Source organism: Protomyctophum bolini (assembly GCF_963924005.1).
Source record: "Protomyctophum bolini genome assembly, chromosome: 2".
Taxonomy (NCBI): Eukaryota; Metazoa; Chordata; class Actinopteri; order Myctophiformes; family Myctophidae; genus Protomyctophum; species Protomyctophum bolini.
In genome coordinates this window covers 33,767,323-33,784,699 of record NC_137863.1, presented here as the reverse complement: position 1 = coordinate 33,784,699, position 17,377 = coordinate 33,767,323, and the positions used below count along the sequence as shown (strand labels likewise).

Below are 17,377 nucleotides of genomic sequence, written 5' to 3'. Positions count from 1 at the left end.
ATGGGCGGCCCGTGTCCCCCCTGAGGCATGGGCTGGACTCCATAGCCTGGCTGAAGAGGCATAGACTGGTAGACTGCTCCCTGGTAGGACTGTGGATGTCCCGGTGAAGCCTGTGGTTGTTGGGGTGGTGTGGTGACTAATGGTCACTAGTGGTATGAACGGTGGCATCTATCACAGCTGGAGAAGAAAGTCATAGTCTCACTTACGTTGTATGCACCTCAATTCAGAGTTTAGTCTGCTGACAGTCAAATTAATTGTCAATTTACAATTTAGGCATTTAGCAGACGCTCTTAATTAATCCAGAGCGATTGACATTAAGCAATAACAAAAAGCATGGCAATACATCACATAAAAAGTAGTTATCATGAAACATGCGTAACCTAAGAACAGTGGAGTATGTATGAAACTATAAACTATACATATACTATACTATACTATACTATACTATACTATACTATACTATACTATACTATACTATACTATACATACATACCGGTATGTACTATAAAGTGCTATGACTACATAAAATGCAATTCCTACATTTTGGCACTGATTTGTAGATTGAAATACATGTATACATAATACATAAAATCTGTTTTCCGCACCAAAACAGGAACAGATTCTACCGCTGATCATAGATCACCATCAACGTACTTTTAGCCTATGCTGTTTGATGTGGAACAAGTCTTTGGTAATGACAACTCTTACGGATTACACTAAATAATGTGTCTTGTGTGCACTTGAGTCCATGTAGTCACAGTTGTTCCACTCCAAGTAGGCCTACTTGAGTGTACTTTGAGTGTCAACCCAAACAAAATATGCAATAATCCACTTCCCATTCATATCAACTATGAGAATCATTATAAGTACAGATGATGAATTAAGGGACACAGATAACCTAAAACCAGAGACATCAACCTACGATTATGACTGTGATTTCGACGAAACCACTTGTACAGGAAGCAGCATGGAGACACACAGCAAATAATGAGACCCACGCAGATGATGACAGGGAGGATACTGCCTACGACAGTTCCAATGATGTAGGGAATTTTACTTGTTCTCCTGGGGGGGAAAAACAAGTACAAATAATCCATCGGATCCTTGGTCTTAACCAATTCTGGTGACTAAAATCGATTCTGCTATTTTTGAAAAATTGGGAAAATGTGACGCAAATCTTTGAATATATATTCTTTCAGAGCGAACGTTTTTAACTCAAATCTTTGCTTCTGAGGGGGAGGTCCCTGGAACAACATATTTTGAGATGGGGTCGGTGGCCAAATACATATCATTCTAGGGGTCCTTGACATGAAATAGTTTGAGCACCACTGACATAGAAACATATAGGGTCTTTTTTAGAAAACTGTCAAAATTTAGAAGGCATTTGTAGAAACGGTGCATTAGTTGTCAAATGAACGAATGCCATTGCACATACTGTACTGTGATTCAAAGAGTCACATGCAGTTGAGTACACCATACCGTACCTCAGAGGACATCGGTCTTGTTCCTCTTTAGACAGACGATGTTTAGCATCAGAGCAGCAGTATTTTTTGCTGCAGTCTCCACAGCAGAAGTACCAGAAGTACCCATCCCAGCCACATTGCTGGACATCATGGTAATCACCACTGGTGTCCCAATATCCTGTGCAGCCTATTGTGGCTATAGTACACAGAAAGTGTGAAAAATAAGCAAGAAGAAGTTTAATCGGTAAGACAAAGAAAACCAAATAGTATAGTGTTTACATCAACAAGAAGTGCAACGCATGCAGACACACCCCTATGTGTGGCTACACTGCAGTAGTGCCATGAAAAGTCAAATAAAGTGGGAGGATTTTAATGACTAAATCAGCCCTACGCAGTACACAGTTAAATACTAATTTGATTCAGTTAGTTCTGCTTTCCATAACGTTAGGTTAGGACTTCTCCTTATGGACCTCAGCTAGTTCTGATTTAGTGGTATGGTCATTGCGGGTAAACAAACAAACAAACAAACAAGGAAGTCATTGAAATGACCATGAATGTAAATAAATAATAAAACAATTACATTATTTTAAAAACAAACAAAGCGCTCACCAGACACAGTCGGGAGTAGTGTCACACCTAAAAGACAGAGCAGAGTGGATGATACAGCCAGCGCCATGGCTGCATGCTGCACTGATTTGCTGCAGGAGGAAGGTAACAGAGGGAAATAGTTGTTACAAGTACCTGCTGAACAGCATTCCACACCTTTGTCATTACCAGTGGTGGAAATAAAAGTACAGAAATGTTTAATACTGCAATTGTGCAATATATAGAATAACCCATTTAGACAATACTACAAATGTCTTCTAAATTCTAACATTTTTCTGAAGAACGCATGTTTCTATGTCAGTCGTTCTCAAACTATTTTCATGACCCCCAAGATTATATATGTAGGCCTAATTGGCTGTCGACCCCCATCTGAAAATATGTTGTTCCAGGGACCTCCCCCAGAAGCAAAGATATGAGTTAAAAATGTTCGCTCTGAAAGAATATATTAAAAGCTTTGCACTACATTCTCAAGATACAACAATTATAATCAGACCTACAACTTTACAAGCTCGCTGTGAGCTTTTAGATCTGCTATTTTTCAATAGCTATAGCATAACATAATGCCACCAAAAAGGGTTCCCGCCCAAAATGGAATAATACCCTGTTACAAGTAAAAGTCCGGAATTCTAAATTTACTTAAAGTACCAACAGTAAAAGTAGTCATTGTACAGAATGCCCCATTTAAACATTTCAAATGTATAAAATCTTTTGGAAAAAAGGGAAAAAAAGCTCACAATGCATCACAAAACGCATTGTGATCTAGTAATTGGCTATTTTCAAAAGGACGACATTTATATCGGGCTGAAGTGGTTAAAGTATGTTTTGTAATAATAATCAAAATCTGCAAAGTAACTAGTAAATAAGGTTAAAAAGTGGAGAAAAGAAAAGTACAGTATTTTTTTACTGAAGCTATCACTTGATTCATTCATGAAAAACAACCCTATAAACCTATAAGTTATAATAGTATTTGTATAGAAATGTCCACATAAAAAAAGCTATTTACGCATTATACATAAGAGACCTTCATAGTTTTTGAATAGTATCACATCCAGACAGTGCATGACACCACATGAGAAAAAAAAATTAGTGGCACAAATTAAGCAAAACCTACATTGCTACAAGACTAACAAACTACAAGTTATTGCAATAGCCTAAACATTAATGCATGCCCAATGCACAAACATACAGCTCACTGAGCTTGCTCTTACTGAACATTAACCAAAGTGGTATGTTATGTGAGGAGGGTTAGTCCGTTTAAATGAACCAAAGTGGTATGTTATGTGAGGAGGGTTAGTCCGTTTACTTTAAATGAACCAAAGTGGTATGTTATGTGAGGAGGGTTAGTCCGTTTAAATGAACCAAAGTGTAATGTTATGTGAGGAGGGTTAGTCCGTTTAAATGAACCCAAGTGGTATGTTATGTGAGGAGGGTTAGTCCGTTTAAATGAACCAAAGTGATATGTTATGTGAGGAGGGTTAGTCCGTTTAAATGAACCAAAGTGGTATGTTATGTGAGGAGGGTTAGTCCGTTTAAATGAACCAAAGTGGTATGTTATGTGAGGAGGGTTAGTCCGTTTAAATGAACCAAAGTGGTATGTTATGTGAGGAGGGTTAGTCTGTTTAAATTAACCAAAGTGGTATGTTATGTGAGGAGGGTTAGTCCGTTTAAATGAACCAAAGTGGTATGTTATGTGAGGAGGGTTAGTCTGTTTAAATGAACCAAAGTGGTATGTTATGTAAGGAGGGTTAGTCCGTTTAAATGAACCAAAGTGGTATGTTATGTGAGGAGGGTTAGTCCGTTTAAATGAACCAAAGTGGTATGTTATGTGAGGAGGGTTAGTCTGTTTAAATGAACCAAAGTGGTATGTTATGTAAGGAGGGTTAGTCCGTTTAAATGAACCAAAGTGGTATGTTATGTGAGGAGGGTTAGTCCGTTTAAATGAACCAAAGTGGTATGTTATGTGAGGAGGGTTAGTCCGTGTAAATGAACCAAAGTGGTATGTTGTGTGAGGAGGGTTAGTCCAAGCTGCCAATTAAGGCTGAAATGAGCTGAAATGTAAAACCATATTTCAGTTATTTTGTTTTCAACGCTTAACCATGAATAATTAACTATTCAAGAGACTACGACTAAAACTAAAATCTAAATGTGCCGCGAAAAACAACACTGATGCACACCTCCCCACCCCCTCAGAAAGCAGGACACAGAATCGATTGATTGGTCATCCTCATATATTTACAGACAAAGCTGAAATTGAAAAGACAAGGCATATTGTGTTGGAAAATAAACACATCAGGGATTCTTACCCCAGAGAATCGAGGTTACACATAAATCTGACCACAGTGAAACTGACTGCACTGCAGAATGGCTTGGAAAATTAATCACAAAATATTTGGTAAAGCAACAGATAGTAGGCATAGCTATAGGTAAATATTTCACAAAATATGAGTTTTCTCCCCCAAAGCAAATGCCACAAAACATGGATAACCAAAGCATGGTGAACTACCGGTAACAATGAATAGAAAATGGTGAAATAGTATAAAACACATTTGTGAATCAAACAAGAAGACCTAACTGAGGTGGGACCAAGGTTAATTAAATAAGGTTAGGAAGCGAACTCCATGTTGCTCCCTGGAAGGAAAGAAACATGCACAGTTGAGCCCAGGAAGTTGTACATGCCCAAATGTGTGCATGTACAACTTCCCATGGTCTCAATTCCACGGTCTTCGCTTCCTAAACTTATTTAATTAACCTTGGGATGGACCAGGATGGAGGTCAATTGCAAAATGGCAGACAGTCTACAACATGAAAAGACTTCCCCATCACCAGTGAAGCAAGAGTGGAAAAAGCCACATTCCCTCAAAACGAAGAAAACGAGCATTAATATCAAAACACAGATAAATAGAAAATGTTCTCATTCTGTGTGTGTTTTTTTGTTGTTGAAATGTCAGGTTTAAAGAAGGCACAGTCTGTCAACTGAATAGAGGAATCAATGCTGTGCCGTGGTCGTTTTCATTCTAGAAGCAGCTATCTGTTACACATTCATTTAACATTCTAGCTATGGTCAACATCTAGCTACAGCTACAAAAGTGGGCATACGAAACACTTATTAAGCATCCTGAGAAAAATTAAACTTTATCTGGAACTTAGTGTGTGTGAACACACTGAAATTGCACGGAGTCTTGAACGTTCTCAGTGCATGTTAGCTCAGGAGATTACATTTCTACAAAAGTTTTCAAAGCAAGTACAGCACATAAGAGATGAAAGTAGTCTCAAGTATTCTACGAAACACAGAAAAGGCTTCAGATGCATTTTCAACATACACAAAGGAAATAAAACATGAGATATACTAGAGTACTTTCAGCTTTTTATGTACATTGTTCTTGCTCCAACCAACCATCACCTGAGAAGAGCACTGCTGTGAACAGGGCACCTATAGGGTAACCTTTTCAGAACCTTAACCCATTTAGGCCTGGGAACGATTCTAAAAAAATGTCTTCTAAATCATGACAGTTTTCTGAAAAACCTCATGTTTCTATCAGTCGTTCTCAAACATTTTCATGTCAAGGACCCCAAAATTTATGTCATTGGCCGCCACGGCCGAGCACTACGAGCTTGTAGATCTGCTATTTTTAAACAGCTAAAACATAACGTAATGCTTAAAACACGAAGGGGGAAAGGGGTTCCTGCCCAAAATGTGTAAAAACTAGGGTAAGTATAAAAACTAGGTGAAAACACGATCTATGTTGGGTACAGCAGATGAACAACACGTGAACATTCCCTTTGGCTGTTAGTTCACAACGAGGAGTATAACAAGGAAACAAGAGGGGGAAAATAATACATCTATGGATAAGGCAAGAGTAAAAGTCACATTCTTTTGGCCAGAAACAGAAGTTTGCAATTTCTGGTATAAAGGATATATCGCCTACTGCTTGAGACAAACAGTAGGCACAGTTTTTTTGTGTGCAATTTGTCTGATATGCCTCTAATGAAAAGGTAATACATTAGGTGCTACATTTTCGCCACCGCTGAACCCCTTATCCCTAAACTTCTTTGCCTTTTTTTTTGTTGACTATTTTGAAAAACATTTTTGAATAGTTCAACTAGCCAATCTACATCGACACGTTGTGAGCTTGTAGACTGACCATTTTAACTATTCACAAATGTTTTGCAAAAAAAAAAGAAAAAAAGGGCAAAAAAGTTTAGGGATAAGGGGTTTAGCGGTGACGAGAATGGAGCCCTAGGAGTCTTCCAATGAAACATAATTCTATACAGGATCAGTCTCATTCCCGAGTCCAGGTAAAAATCCTTTGCTTCACAGAGTGCAATATCTTTTGCACCGTTGATAAAGATGAAGAAAATGTCTATCAAGGGGGTACAAATGACTCAGAGATACACAACAGAACAGGGTTCATCAGTGTAAAAATAAAAACAGCAGCAAGCGATCATGTAATGTTTATAAAGTCCCCACCTAAATTTGAACCTTTGGGACAAATTCCTACTCACTGTGGCTGGTGAATAGACCGGTTGAATTGTGGATTCAACGACAGGGTTATTTATCTTCATACAACATAACAGGAAAACAGGAAAACAGGACATTTACATACAGGAAAGAAGGAGGAGACTCTGGGGACATGTTCAGGAGGAGGCTGAAACTCCAAACTGATGATCATTTTGCATTTTTGTGACAGGCCTAAACATTCTCCCCTTCCTCCCCACACACAGGAACAGTTTTGATGTGTTTTCTTTTTTTTTTTTTTAATATTTTTTATCCCACGATTTTGTAACCCATTTTTCAACCCTGTGTCAATCATCTACTGTGATCCTGGGCTCTACACACCCTCCGCCAACCTGGGGAGAGCAACGGACTTAACTCATGCTTCCTTCATGCTTGAGTGTCCAAGTTGCTCCTTTACACCTGACAGGGGGGAGTTTCCCTGGTTGGACGTAAAGCGCGTGAAAGGAACACGTTATTCCAACCAGTTCCTTTCCCCTCCATCAGGCGCCCCGGCTGGCCAGGGGGAGGCAGTTTAGAGACCAGGATTACTGCATGTTTTTGTGAGGGTACCTACCCTTTGATGTGGGTTTTGACATGATTATAAAATAAATTGGAAATATTCAAATTTGCCTCTTACACACAAGATCGGTATCGGCCAATCATGAGAAATGATCGGTGATCGGGATCAGCCCCAAAAAACCTGATGGGAGCATCCCTACTTGAAAGTGATGAGATGTACTTCTTGGATATACAACATTATAAAACAAACTCAGTGGTTTTGTTCCCCAAGCATGGTCCGTGACAAAGACATAGAATAATGATTCTTTACTGACTGAGGTTACACTGTGACGTCATGCAACAAAAACCTTACGCGTACAGTAACGCCTCAAGAGATGAACTAACAGGCATCACATTTTCACATCTAACCACCAAATATACGTCGCAAAAGTGTCCCTCATCAGTTTAAAACACATCCCAAAACCCGCACATAATTCAAAGTTCTTTAAAAAGAAAAAAAGAAGAAGAAAAGTCCAGCACATGGAACACGGACCAGGATGTTGTGATATCAGTTCTTGGGCGGAGGTGGAGCGTATGCCGGGTTGTAGGCGGGCTGGGCCAGGTAGTCTGGCTGAGCGGGCGGTGCGTTGGCCTGGGCCTGGGCCTGGGCCGGGGCCGGGGGCTGGAGAGGGTACGGCGGTAGACCGGGTGCATACGCTGCCTGGCTATAAGGCATCGGAGCGGCAGAGTAGCCGGGAGCTGCCGGGGGGGACAAGAACAACAAAACATTTGTATTTTAACCCATTTTTAGACCCGAGGACGATTCTAGAAATGTTTTCTAAATCCTGCCAGTATACAGAAAAACCCCATGGTTTCTATATTAGTCGACATTTTCATGTCAAGGACCCCCCAAAAAATATATGTAATTGCCCCCATCTCAAAATATGTTGTTCCAGGGACCCCCCCGGAAGCAAAGATTTGAGTTAAAAACGTTCGCTCTGAAAGAATATATATTGGGAATTTGTGCCACATTTTCACGATTTTTAAAAAATAGCAGACCTACAAGCTCGTAGCGCGGCACTCGGTGCCGTGCTATGAGCTTGTAGATCTGCTATTTTTCAATAGCTAAAGTAGAACATAATGCTTACAACACCAAAAGAGGTTCCCGTTCAGAATCGATTAATATAAAAGAGCAAGTGAAGCCACCACAAAGTAGCCTAGTAGCCAAAAAGTGAACCCGGACATGTTACCAAGGTTACACCAAGGTTTTATGTTATAAATGTTTAGTATGGGTCCTCAGCATGTAGAAACTGCCAGATGCTAACTTGCATATGTTGGGCAATTTTCATAATTGGCATAATATGTGACCATACCAATTACAACCTATAGAAGGTTTTTGCAAAACTCACATAAAGCATGATGAAATTTTGAATATTTTGCCTTCTATAGGTTGTAATTGGTATGGTCACATATTATGCCAATTATGAAAATTGCCCAACATATGCAAGTTAGCATCCAGCAGTTTCTACATGCTGGGGACCCATACTAAACATTTATAACATAAAACCTTGGTGTACTCAACATGTCCGGGTTCACAATGGGGCTCTATGGGCTGGCTACTAGACTAAAGTACGCTTTTCTGGTATTACGTTATTTGTCAGGAAGTTTCAGCAACCACAGGCTCAGTTCGGTCCCCGAGAAATAAATACACTTCAGTTCAGCCTCCAGTTCTCTTTTTTTTTTTTATTCAGACGTATGCTTTTGCAACGCCAACAGTATCCACTCCTCCACATCCGGCTGCAGCTATTTTGAATGCATTTACCAGAAACCTGCCTGGTAATTATGTTAAGTACCCAGTGGCTGCATCCCAAGTCTTTCGCCTTCTTTATCCTCACTTGAACCGGAAGAGAAATTCAGTGCACCTTTGACAATTAACCCATTTAGACCGGAGGACATTCTACAAATGTCTTCTAAATCCTGACAGTTTTCTGAAAAACCCCATGTTTCTATATCAGTGGTTCTCAAACCTTTTCATGTCAAGGACCCCCAAGATTATATGTAATTGGCCGCCGACACCCCCATCTCAAAATAGGTTGTTCAGGGGACCTCCCCAGAAGCAAAGATTTTTAGTTAAACGATCTCTCTGAAAGAATATATATTGAAAGATTTGCACTACATTTTCACGATTTTTCAAAAAAAGCAGACCTATAAGCTCGTAGCGTCGCGTGCTTGTAGATCTGCTATTTTTCAATAGCTAAAGTATAGCATAGTGCTTTAAAACACCAAAAGGGGTTCCCGCCCAGAATGGGTTAACGTGGCGCTACAGAGCCGTTTGTTTGTTTGTTTCCTCATCTCCTGTGGCACAAAGAAAGGAACAACTCGTGAGGAAAACAAGGATTTAATTTAGAGACCTGGGATGCAGCCAGTGTTAAAAATGCCTTGCTTTAACCCATTTTGGGCGGGAACCCCTTTTGGTGGTTTAAAGCATTATGTTATACTTTAGCTATTGAAAAATAGCAGATCTACAACTTGTAGGTCTGCTATTTTTGAAAAATCTAAAAAATGTGCCTCAAATAGATATTCTTTCAGAGCGAACGTTTTTAAGTCAAATCTTTGCTTCTGGGGGGGTCCCTGGGACGGGGGTCGGCAGCCAACTACATATATTTTCGGGGGTCCTTGACATGAAAATGTTTGACCGACATAGAAACATGAGTTTTTTCAGAAAACTGTCAGGATTTAGAAGACATTTTTTTAATCGAGCCCAGGTCTAAATGGGTGCCTCACAATTGAACTAAAAACAAACATTAAACCTGTATATAGGGCCCCCCTCAAAAATATATAATATGGCTTTTAGAAATGATATACTCAGATAAACATTTTAGCCAGCAGTGGCTCAGGAGGTAGAGTGGACAAACGCGGACACAAAACTATAATGTCAATAAAGCTGTTTTTATTAATTTTCTGTAATTTAAGCGATTTTCAGTACCTAGGAAAAGAAAAGTGTACGCATTACTAGTACTAGACCTGTACGTGCCTGTTGGCCACCGGCCTACTTGAGAGCGATGCAACTTGGGAACCTAATAAATAATACCAGTTATCAACTTGTCATAGCACCCGTTTTAACTATGTGTCTGTGTCCCACATGGAGATCTCTGTATCTGCCAGTCTGCCTGTGTCTGAAGAGTGCAAACTGACTGTGAAAAGTGGAGTGGTAAAGTAATCAATTTGCAGGTGTGGGGTTGCCATGGCAATCAATTGGCTGAGGCAGAGGCTGGGAATTGCACAGGTGACCAGAGCTTTTTGTGGTGGTTCTGGAGAACCGTGGGTCCGAACAACTCGATACCGGGCACTGCACTCCCTGCGGAGTCTGGAACGCGTGTGTCAAATGTGAAGTCAGTGGTGCAAACCGTTCTTGAGTTACGTGCATTACAACCGCGCGCACGCACGTACACACAGAGACGTGGCGCATTTATAGTAGGATTGTAATTATTATTTCAAACACTCACCAGCTTCCTGATACGGGGGTGGGGGTCCCGGCGTGTAAGGATGCCCCTGGTAGGGCGCGGTGGGCGCCCCGTAGCCCTGGGGTTGCGCCCCGTAGCCCTGGGGTTGCGCTCCATAGCCTGGTTGGGCGGGTATCGGTTGGTATTGGCCTGGATACTGCCCGCCCTGGTAGGACTGTGGCGGTGCGTGGGCCGTCGGCTGCTGGGGGTAATGGACCCCCTGGGGATTAGAGGTGACCACCGTGGTGTGTGTGGTGGTGGCTATCACAGCTGTGGAGAAAACACAGGAAGAGAAAGGAGATGAGAATAGAGAACTTCTGTGGTGTGTGTGGTGGTGTAGAACTTCTGACTTTTTAAACCCATTTAGACCCGAGGACAATTCTACCAAATGCCTTCAAAAAAATTGACAGTTCTCAAACATTTTAATGTCAAGGACCCCCAAATATATATGTAATCGGCCGCCGACCCACCATCTGAAAATATGTTGTTCCAGGGACCAGATTTGAATTAAAAATGTTCGTTCTGAAAGAATATATTCAAAGGTTTGCGCCACATTTTCACGATCAAGCTCGTAGCGCGGCACCTATGAGCTTGTAGATCTGCAATTTTTCAATAGCTAAAGTATAACATAACGCTTAAAACACTTTTAACCCAAAATGGGTTAAAAGTACCGGTAGTAGTTCTGCATGTTATCCCAGTGTTGTTTCAATGTGTCAATATTTGTATTATATATATTTTTTATAACCACTTATTTTGTATACATGCTTTCAAAAGTAAAAGGTTTACCATTATTATTATTAATTTATATTTGAAAACAATATGTAGAAATTAGGAATATTACAAGATACAGCTTTAATTGTTTGGAAGGGGGGGGGATCACACTTGTGTGAAGTGAGGGGCACTCCTATCATCATACATCACATTCCGTGGTCGGACAAAATGTAATTTAGTAATTCGTGCAAATCACTTTTTGGGTCTTCACTTTTCTGCCCTTTTCTTTCATCTTCAATATTTACTTTGCTCAGCCAATCAAATCATCGCTATGGGGGGTGATCAGCCAATCACAAGCCAATGTTTGTGTTCACACAGACCCCGGACGCTGGGCATGGGAGGGGCTAGCAGTAGCACCCCTCAACCAATCACTAGCGCCCATCAAAAAGGAGATTCGTTTTGCCTCCATTGCGCAATAATCACAAACATTCAGTCAGAAAACTAATGAAAGCGGTGCTATATTCACCCAGTTAGTCCAACTCATTTGTCCAAACAGTTTCTAAATGTGATCAAACTCTGATGTGATACGACATGCTGAAGATTTGTCACGTCGACTCAAGAGTAAACAAAAACATAACTCAGATATAAGCTTAACCACGTCTCTCAGCTAACTAAGTATTCCAAATCGCCTCTTATTTCATTGTAATTCCTACTTCCTGGCTGCTAATCCTTTCCACTGAGGGGAAGGCAGGATACTCATAGTGTTTCCACTTGAAGAAAGTCAGGTGACACTAGGTTGCATTTGATGACAGGGATGTTTTCAGAGAGAACTTGTGTTTGTCCAGGGCTGTTCAAAGTGTATATCTCGTGTGTGTGTGTGTGTGTGTGTGTGTGTGTGTGTGCGCACGCACGTGTGTGTGTGAAAGAGAGAGAGACACTAGACAGTTCATCTGCACCAACAACTAATCCACAGTTAGTGAGGACTCATTGTGACCACTTCCTGTCAATGACGTGCTGTGGTTGTCGTGGAAACAATGAGTCACACAAGGTGGAGTTCTGAAATTCCTGATTTGGATTCCCGACAAACATTCATGCAACAGCCTCAACTCAGGACTTTCCACGCTCGCTCGCTCGCTCCCTCTCTCTCTCTCCCTCCCTCTCTGCTTCAGTCTGCTGCACTTTGAGACAGACTACCGTCTGGAAAACTAGGACAGCCTGGCTAGAACCACAGACTGGAATCACACGTTTGGGGAGGGAGGGACAGACAGCAGTGTTGATTTTGTCGACTAAAACTAAGACATAACATAATGCTAAAGCATAACATAATGCTTAAAACACCAAAACGGGTTCCCATTCAGAATGGGCTAGAGAGCGAGAGAGACTAAACGGGAAAGAGCATGGGGGTGTGGGAGAGGGAAAATAGAGATGCTAGGAGCCAGACGCTGGAATTTAACCCACACCCTTCTGCTCTGGCCAAGACTGGCAGCCCCAAAACACACTTGTTCTGTAGTAAAGACTGCACAACAATCTGGGGTGTCCCTCACAATGGTCCCTTCAAAATGCACGGGATCTGAATGTAAGGCTGGGGAAAAAGCCTTGCTTATTTCGGACCCTGGTCTGATGGGAATGACCTACAGACCAGACTCAAACTGGCTGCTGTGATTCCCCTAGTGAGCTTTTAAAAGGATTGCCATTGGGCGCACTTCCCAAACACTGCTCCTGCTTTGACGTATAGAAAATTGCTTTTTAGTTTTCTAGCAAATTTCGTTGCTTAGTTTTTTTTTTTTTTGTCGCGTTATTGGTTGCGTTACTAGACGTTCCTGTTCTCCCTTCAGTGGCGGTCTTATATATGTTTCAATCGTTTCAATTGAAACGGGCCTCGAGTCTCCAGGGGCCTCCCTGGAGCAAGCAAAACCGATCAAAAAAGCTAAAAGTTGCGCAGTTTACATCCAAAATAATGTGTCACTCTCTCGGTTCTGCACCGCTTACTCGCGAAGTATATCACTCGGTTCTGCACCGCTACTAGAATAGTCTAGGAAAATTGGCCTCAGATCCTGTGCAGCAGGGGCGTGGCCCAGTGCGTTGCGTTTCAAATGAAATGCGAATCAAAAGACAGGGGCGGGTTCCACATGGAGTGGGCGCTACATCTAAATAAGACGGAAGGGAAACAATTGCTCCTTGAGCGGTGGTGGCCTACTACAATTCAATTTGGAATTGGATTCCCTTCGGACTATTTTCATGGTATGCACAGTGCTTCAGACCGGAAAGGGGAGTGTCCGCTCTGATTCTGAGCGCAACGTACTTCCCTCACAGGGATACGTTCCTTTTTTCCCAGAAGTCTTTCTCGCCCGCCTAGTGGCGAAAAATAAAACTTCTGGGAACTCAGATTACTACTGGAGAAGTATAGCGCTGTCGAAGGCAGCGCAACTAATCTCCCCCCACACACCCCAGGGAGGGAGGGGGGAGAGAGAGAGGAGAGAGAGAGAGAGAGAGAAAGAAAGAGCATGCACGTCTTCACCCCAGCGAGAGACAGAGAGAAAGGGAGAGAGATAGAGAAAGGGAGAGAGCTCCAGTCCAGTACTTACCTTTTTTTCTCAAGCAGCAGCAGCAAAGTGAGCAAACTATAATCCAAATTGTTAGACAAGTAGTGTGCCCTGATACAACTTTCTTGGAAATGTGCAATTGCCTGCAGTGGCAGCCAGCAGCGATGTAAAATGAGCCTGTGCATTTCACCCTGTATAACTTGAATGCATAAGCAAACAAGACCATTCATTAATGACAGCTGTGTAGGGGTGAGGATCGCGTGATGATTCTAATGTACAGGATTCTATAGGTCACCACTTTTGGTGTGACACACACACAGCTTCTGTTTCTGTTTAAAATGTGTTGTCAACACGTGCTGAGATTGACAGATTTCAGAGAAGACTGATAGTTTATCCTTTAGTAATTAGGCTGTGGAAGTATTCACACTACTTTTGGATTTATTGGGATTGGCAATTTGGGGAAAGGAGGAGGAGGTGATCAAGCTCCACAAGACCACAACATTGCGGTAGACTCAAGGCTGCATTTATTTCCCTTTTTTTTCCTTCTCGTCCTTGCCGCTCAGGGTGTTAATAATAATCAATATAATTTCAGTGCATCTTGTGTAAAAAGGTAATTTGAACAACAAAATAAGAGAAAACATTTGAGTGTTCCTTACGTCGTGGCTTGCGGCACATCTTGTAGAGGCAGCAGCAGGGACACACACAGCAGCAGATGAAGAGGATGATGATACTGACAACAGCTGCCACGCCCGAGGCGATGGTAACGGTCTCCTGCATGCCGTAGCTAAGACAGGGGATGGGGTTGGACGATTAATACACGCAAATTCATATTGATGTCATCCATTAAACCATTCTGTGCAGGAACCCCTTTTGGTGTTTTAACCCATTTAGGCCTGACGTCAAAATTTAAAAAAAGAAAATGTCTTCTAAATCTTGACAGTTTTCTGAATCAGTGGTGCTCAATATTTCATGTCAAGGACCCCAAAATATATTATGTAATTTGCTGCCCCCCATCTGAAAATATGTTGTTCCAGGAACCCCCCCCCCCCCCAGAAGCAAAGATTTAAAAAAAATGCAGATCTGCAAGCTCATAGCACGGCAACGAGTGCCGCGCTACGAGCTTGTAGATCTGCTATTTTTTCAGACCATATTATTTTCAGATGGAGGGTCGGCGGCCAATTAGATATATTTTTGGGGGTCCTTAACATGAAAATGTTTGAGAAAGACCGACACTGAAATATCATGATTTAGAAGGCATTTGTAGAATTGTCCTCAGGTCTAAATGGGTTAAAGTACAGGCTGAAGTGATATCATTAACAACCAATATACATATGTGATCTTGTGCAACTATGTCAAAATAGAAGAAATAATGGTAAATTCTCATTCATCTCACATGTCTAATTTAACCTATGACGACACATACAGATGAACATGATAAACAGTGAACCGTGCTAAAACTATGAATTACCGGGAATTAACAAATTAATCTTGAACGTATGAGAACTACTGGCATTCGTAGAATCTGCCTCAATGTTACAGAGCAAGTGTCAACTTGTGGTGTAGCCACTAGCCAGACGATTGGAGACCTCTGCAGTGTTGTTTTCGTCGACTAAACTACCTTTTTTTCACAGACGAAAACTAAATGAAAAATATGCTACGACGACTAAAACTAGGACTAAATGTATTGACAATTTCGTCAACAAATAAAAACTAGACTAAAATGTTAGGAAGGGACTAGTGGACAAGAGATAAGTCATTTTACACTTGCATGCTGAAAATAGCAGATCTACAAGCTGACAACGAGTCAGCTTGTAGATCTGCTATTTTCAGCAAGTGTAAAATCAGCCATTACAGCGGCATTAAGCCCCGCCAAAATACATTTTAGTCGACTAAATCAACTGTAGATTTAGTCGACTAAAACTAGACTAACACCAGGTGATTAAAATGTGACCAAAACTAAATTAAGTTTCACTCCAAAGACTGAATAGACTAAAATAGAAATGTCCTGCCAAAAACAACACTGCTGGTGACTGACATCCAGTATGCACTGAAGAGACATTTGTTGACTCAGGATTTTGGCAATTAAAGCATCCCTTGGTTTCTTGAAAGGCGCTATATACATTCAAGTTATTATTATTAACTAATGTGTAGGCTAACACTTGGTGGAAACAATTCCCATATTTAAAAATTCCATTGCAGTCATTTCTCCTTGTACAGTATGTGTGAATTATGTAGTGAGGAGTTCATGAATGAAGTATTGTGGGCACGTACTCTTGAGTTTTTTCTGTCTCAAATGAGAAATGTGATGTCTCCCTGGGACACTTAACTAAAGAAAATAGCCAATCCACAAGCTTGCGATTCGTTGTGAGCTTGTACACACACACACACACACACACACACACACACACACACCTCTCTCAGGACAATTCTGTTTAACTTCAGGAAAGCACCAAATTGTCTTATCGCAGCTGAATTTTTATTCACAGCCAAACCTATTGATCTTTTTGGGTTGCATGCAAGTTGCATCTTCTGATGGCAGACTTGGCAGTTAGTATCTGTGTAGGCCTTACAGAAGTGGTCCCTGAAGAAAGTTTAGCCTATTTAGGCCTGACATCGGAATTTCTAAATCCTGACAGTTTTCTGAAATACCTATGTTTCTGGCCCGCATCTGAAAATATGTTGTTTCAGGAACCCCTCAGAAGCAAAGATTTGAGTTAAACACATTCGCTGTGAAAGATTATATATTCAAATGTCTGCGCGACATTTTCAAGATTTTTCAAAAATAGCAGACCTACAAGCTTGTTGCGCGGCTAACCCATGGTTCTGAATGGGTTAGAATCAATACCTGCCACCATGTTCCTGTTCTAACCACCAAAAGCCCCGATTGCAGCAGTATCTTTTGATAGAGCTTCCGCAGCAAAGCCATCGGCCGTTGCATGTTATTTTATGTTATCCATGTAGGACTTTACAGTGGCAGTATGAAGATAGTTATACCTGTCACAATCTTCCTGTTTATCCTCGTCAAAACGCCAAAAGAGATCAGTGCAGCAGTGTCTGTTCAAGCAGCTTCCGCAGCAGAACTCTCCCCGGTTGCATGATATCTTCTCATGGAATCCAAACGCATCCGTGTAGGACTTACAGTGGCGGTCCCCTGTCGGTATGAACAGAGTTTAGTTTAGAATCAATACCTGTCACAATCTTACCATTTATCCTAGTCAAAACTGGGAAAGAAATCACACCCGTGTGAAGCAAGTGGTGCAACTCCGTGTGGGGGGGTCCCCGGAACTATCAGACCCACAGGAACGCGGCCAGAGTGCCGGCCTGGTTCCGGCGAGCCGCCCCGCGTCCGAAGCGGTCGAGAAATGACAGAGTTCCCAAATGATTTGATCGGCGATCTGCAATTTACCCGATCTGGAGAAACCGTAAATCAGATACTGTATAATATCGTTTTGCATCTTTAAGACCGGCCTGAACATTCCTCCCCTCCACACAGGAACAGTTTTGACATATATAATTTTGGAAATTTTCCCCTTACGCACAAGATCGGTATTGATCCCA

The 17,377-nt window shown here is 41.5% G+C and overlaps 1 protein-coding gene across 1 annotated transcript in view; it reads right to left on the bottom strand.

Moving 5' to 3' along the window:
- Positions 1 to 4,279: 4,279 nt before the first annotated feature.
- Positions 4,280 to 17,377, bottom strand: part of LOC308328811 (uncharacterized protein) — a 14,946-nt gene continuing 1,848 nt past the window's right edge. The window contains exons 2-5 of the mRNA XM_080782920.1: positions 16,814 to 16,970; positions 14,476 to 14,603; positions 10,569 to 10,835; positions 4,280 to 7,821 (exon numbers count right to left, since the gene is read on the bottom strand). Coding sequence (XP_080639046.1) covers positions 7,631 to 7,821; positions 10,569 to 10,835; positions 14,476 to 14,603; positions 16,814 to 16,970 — 743 coding nt within the window. The 3' untranslated portion in view covers positions 4,280 to 7,630. The remainder of the gene's footprint in view (positions 7,822 to 10,568; positions 10,836 to 14,475; positions 14,604 to 16,813; positions 16,971 to 17,377) is intronic.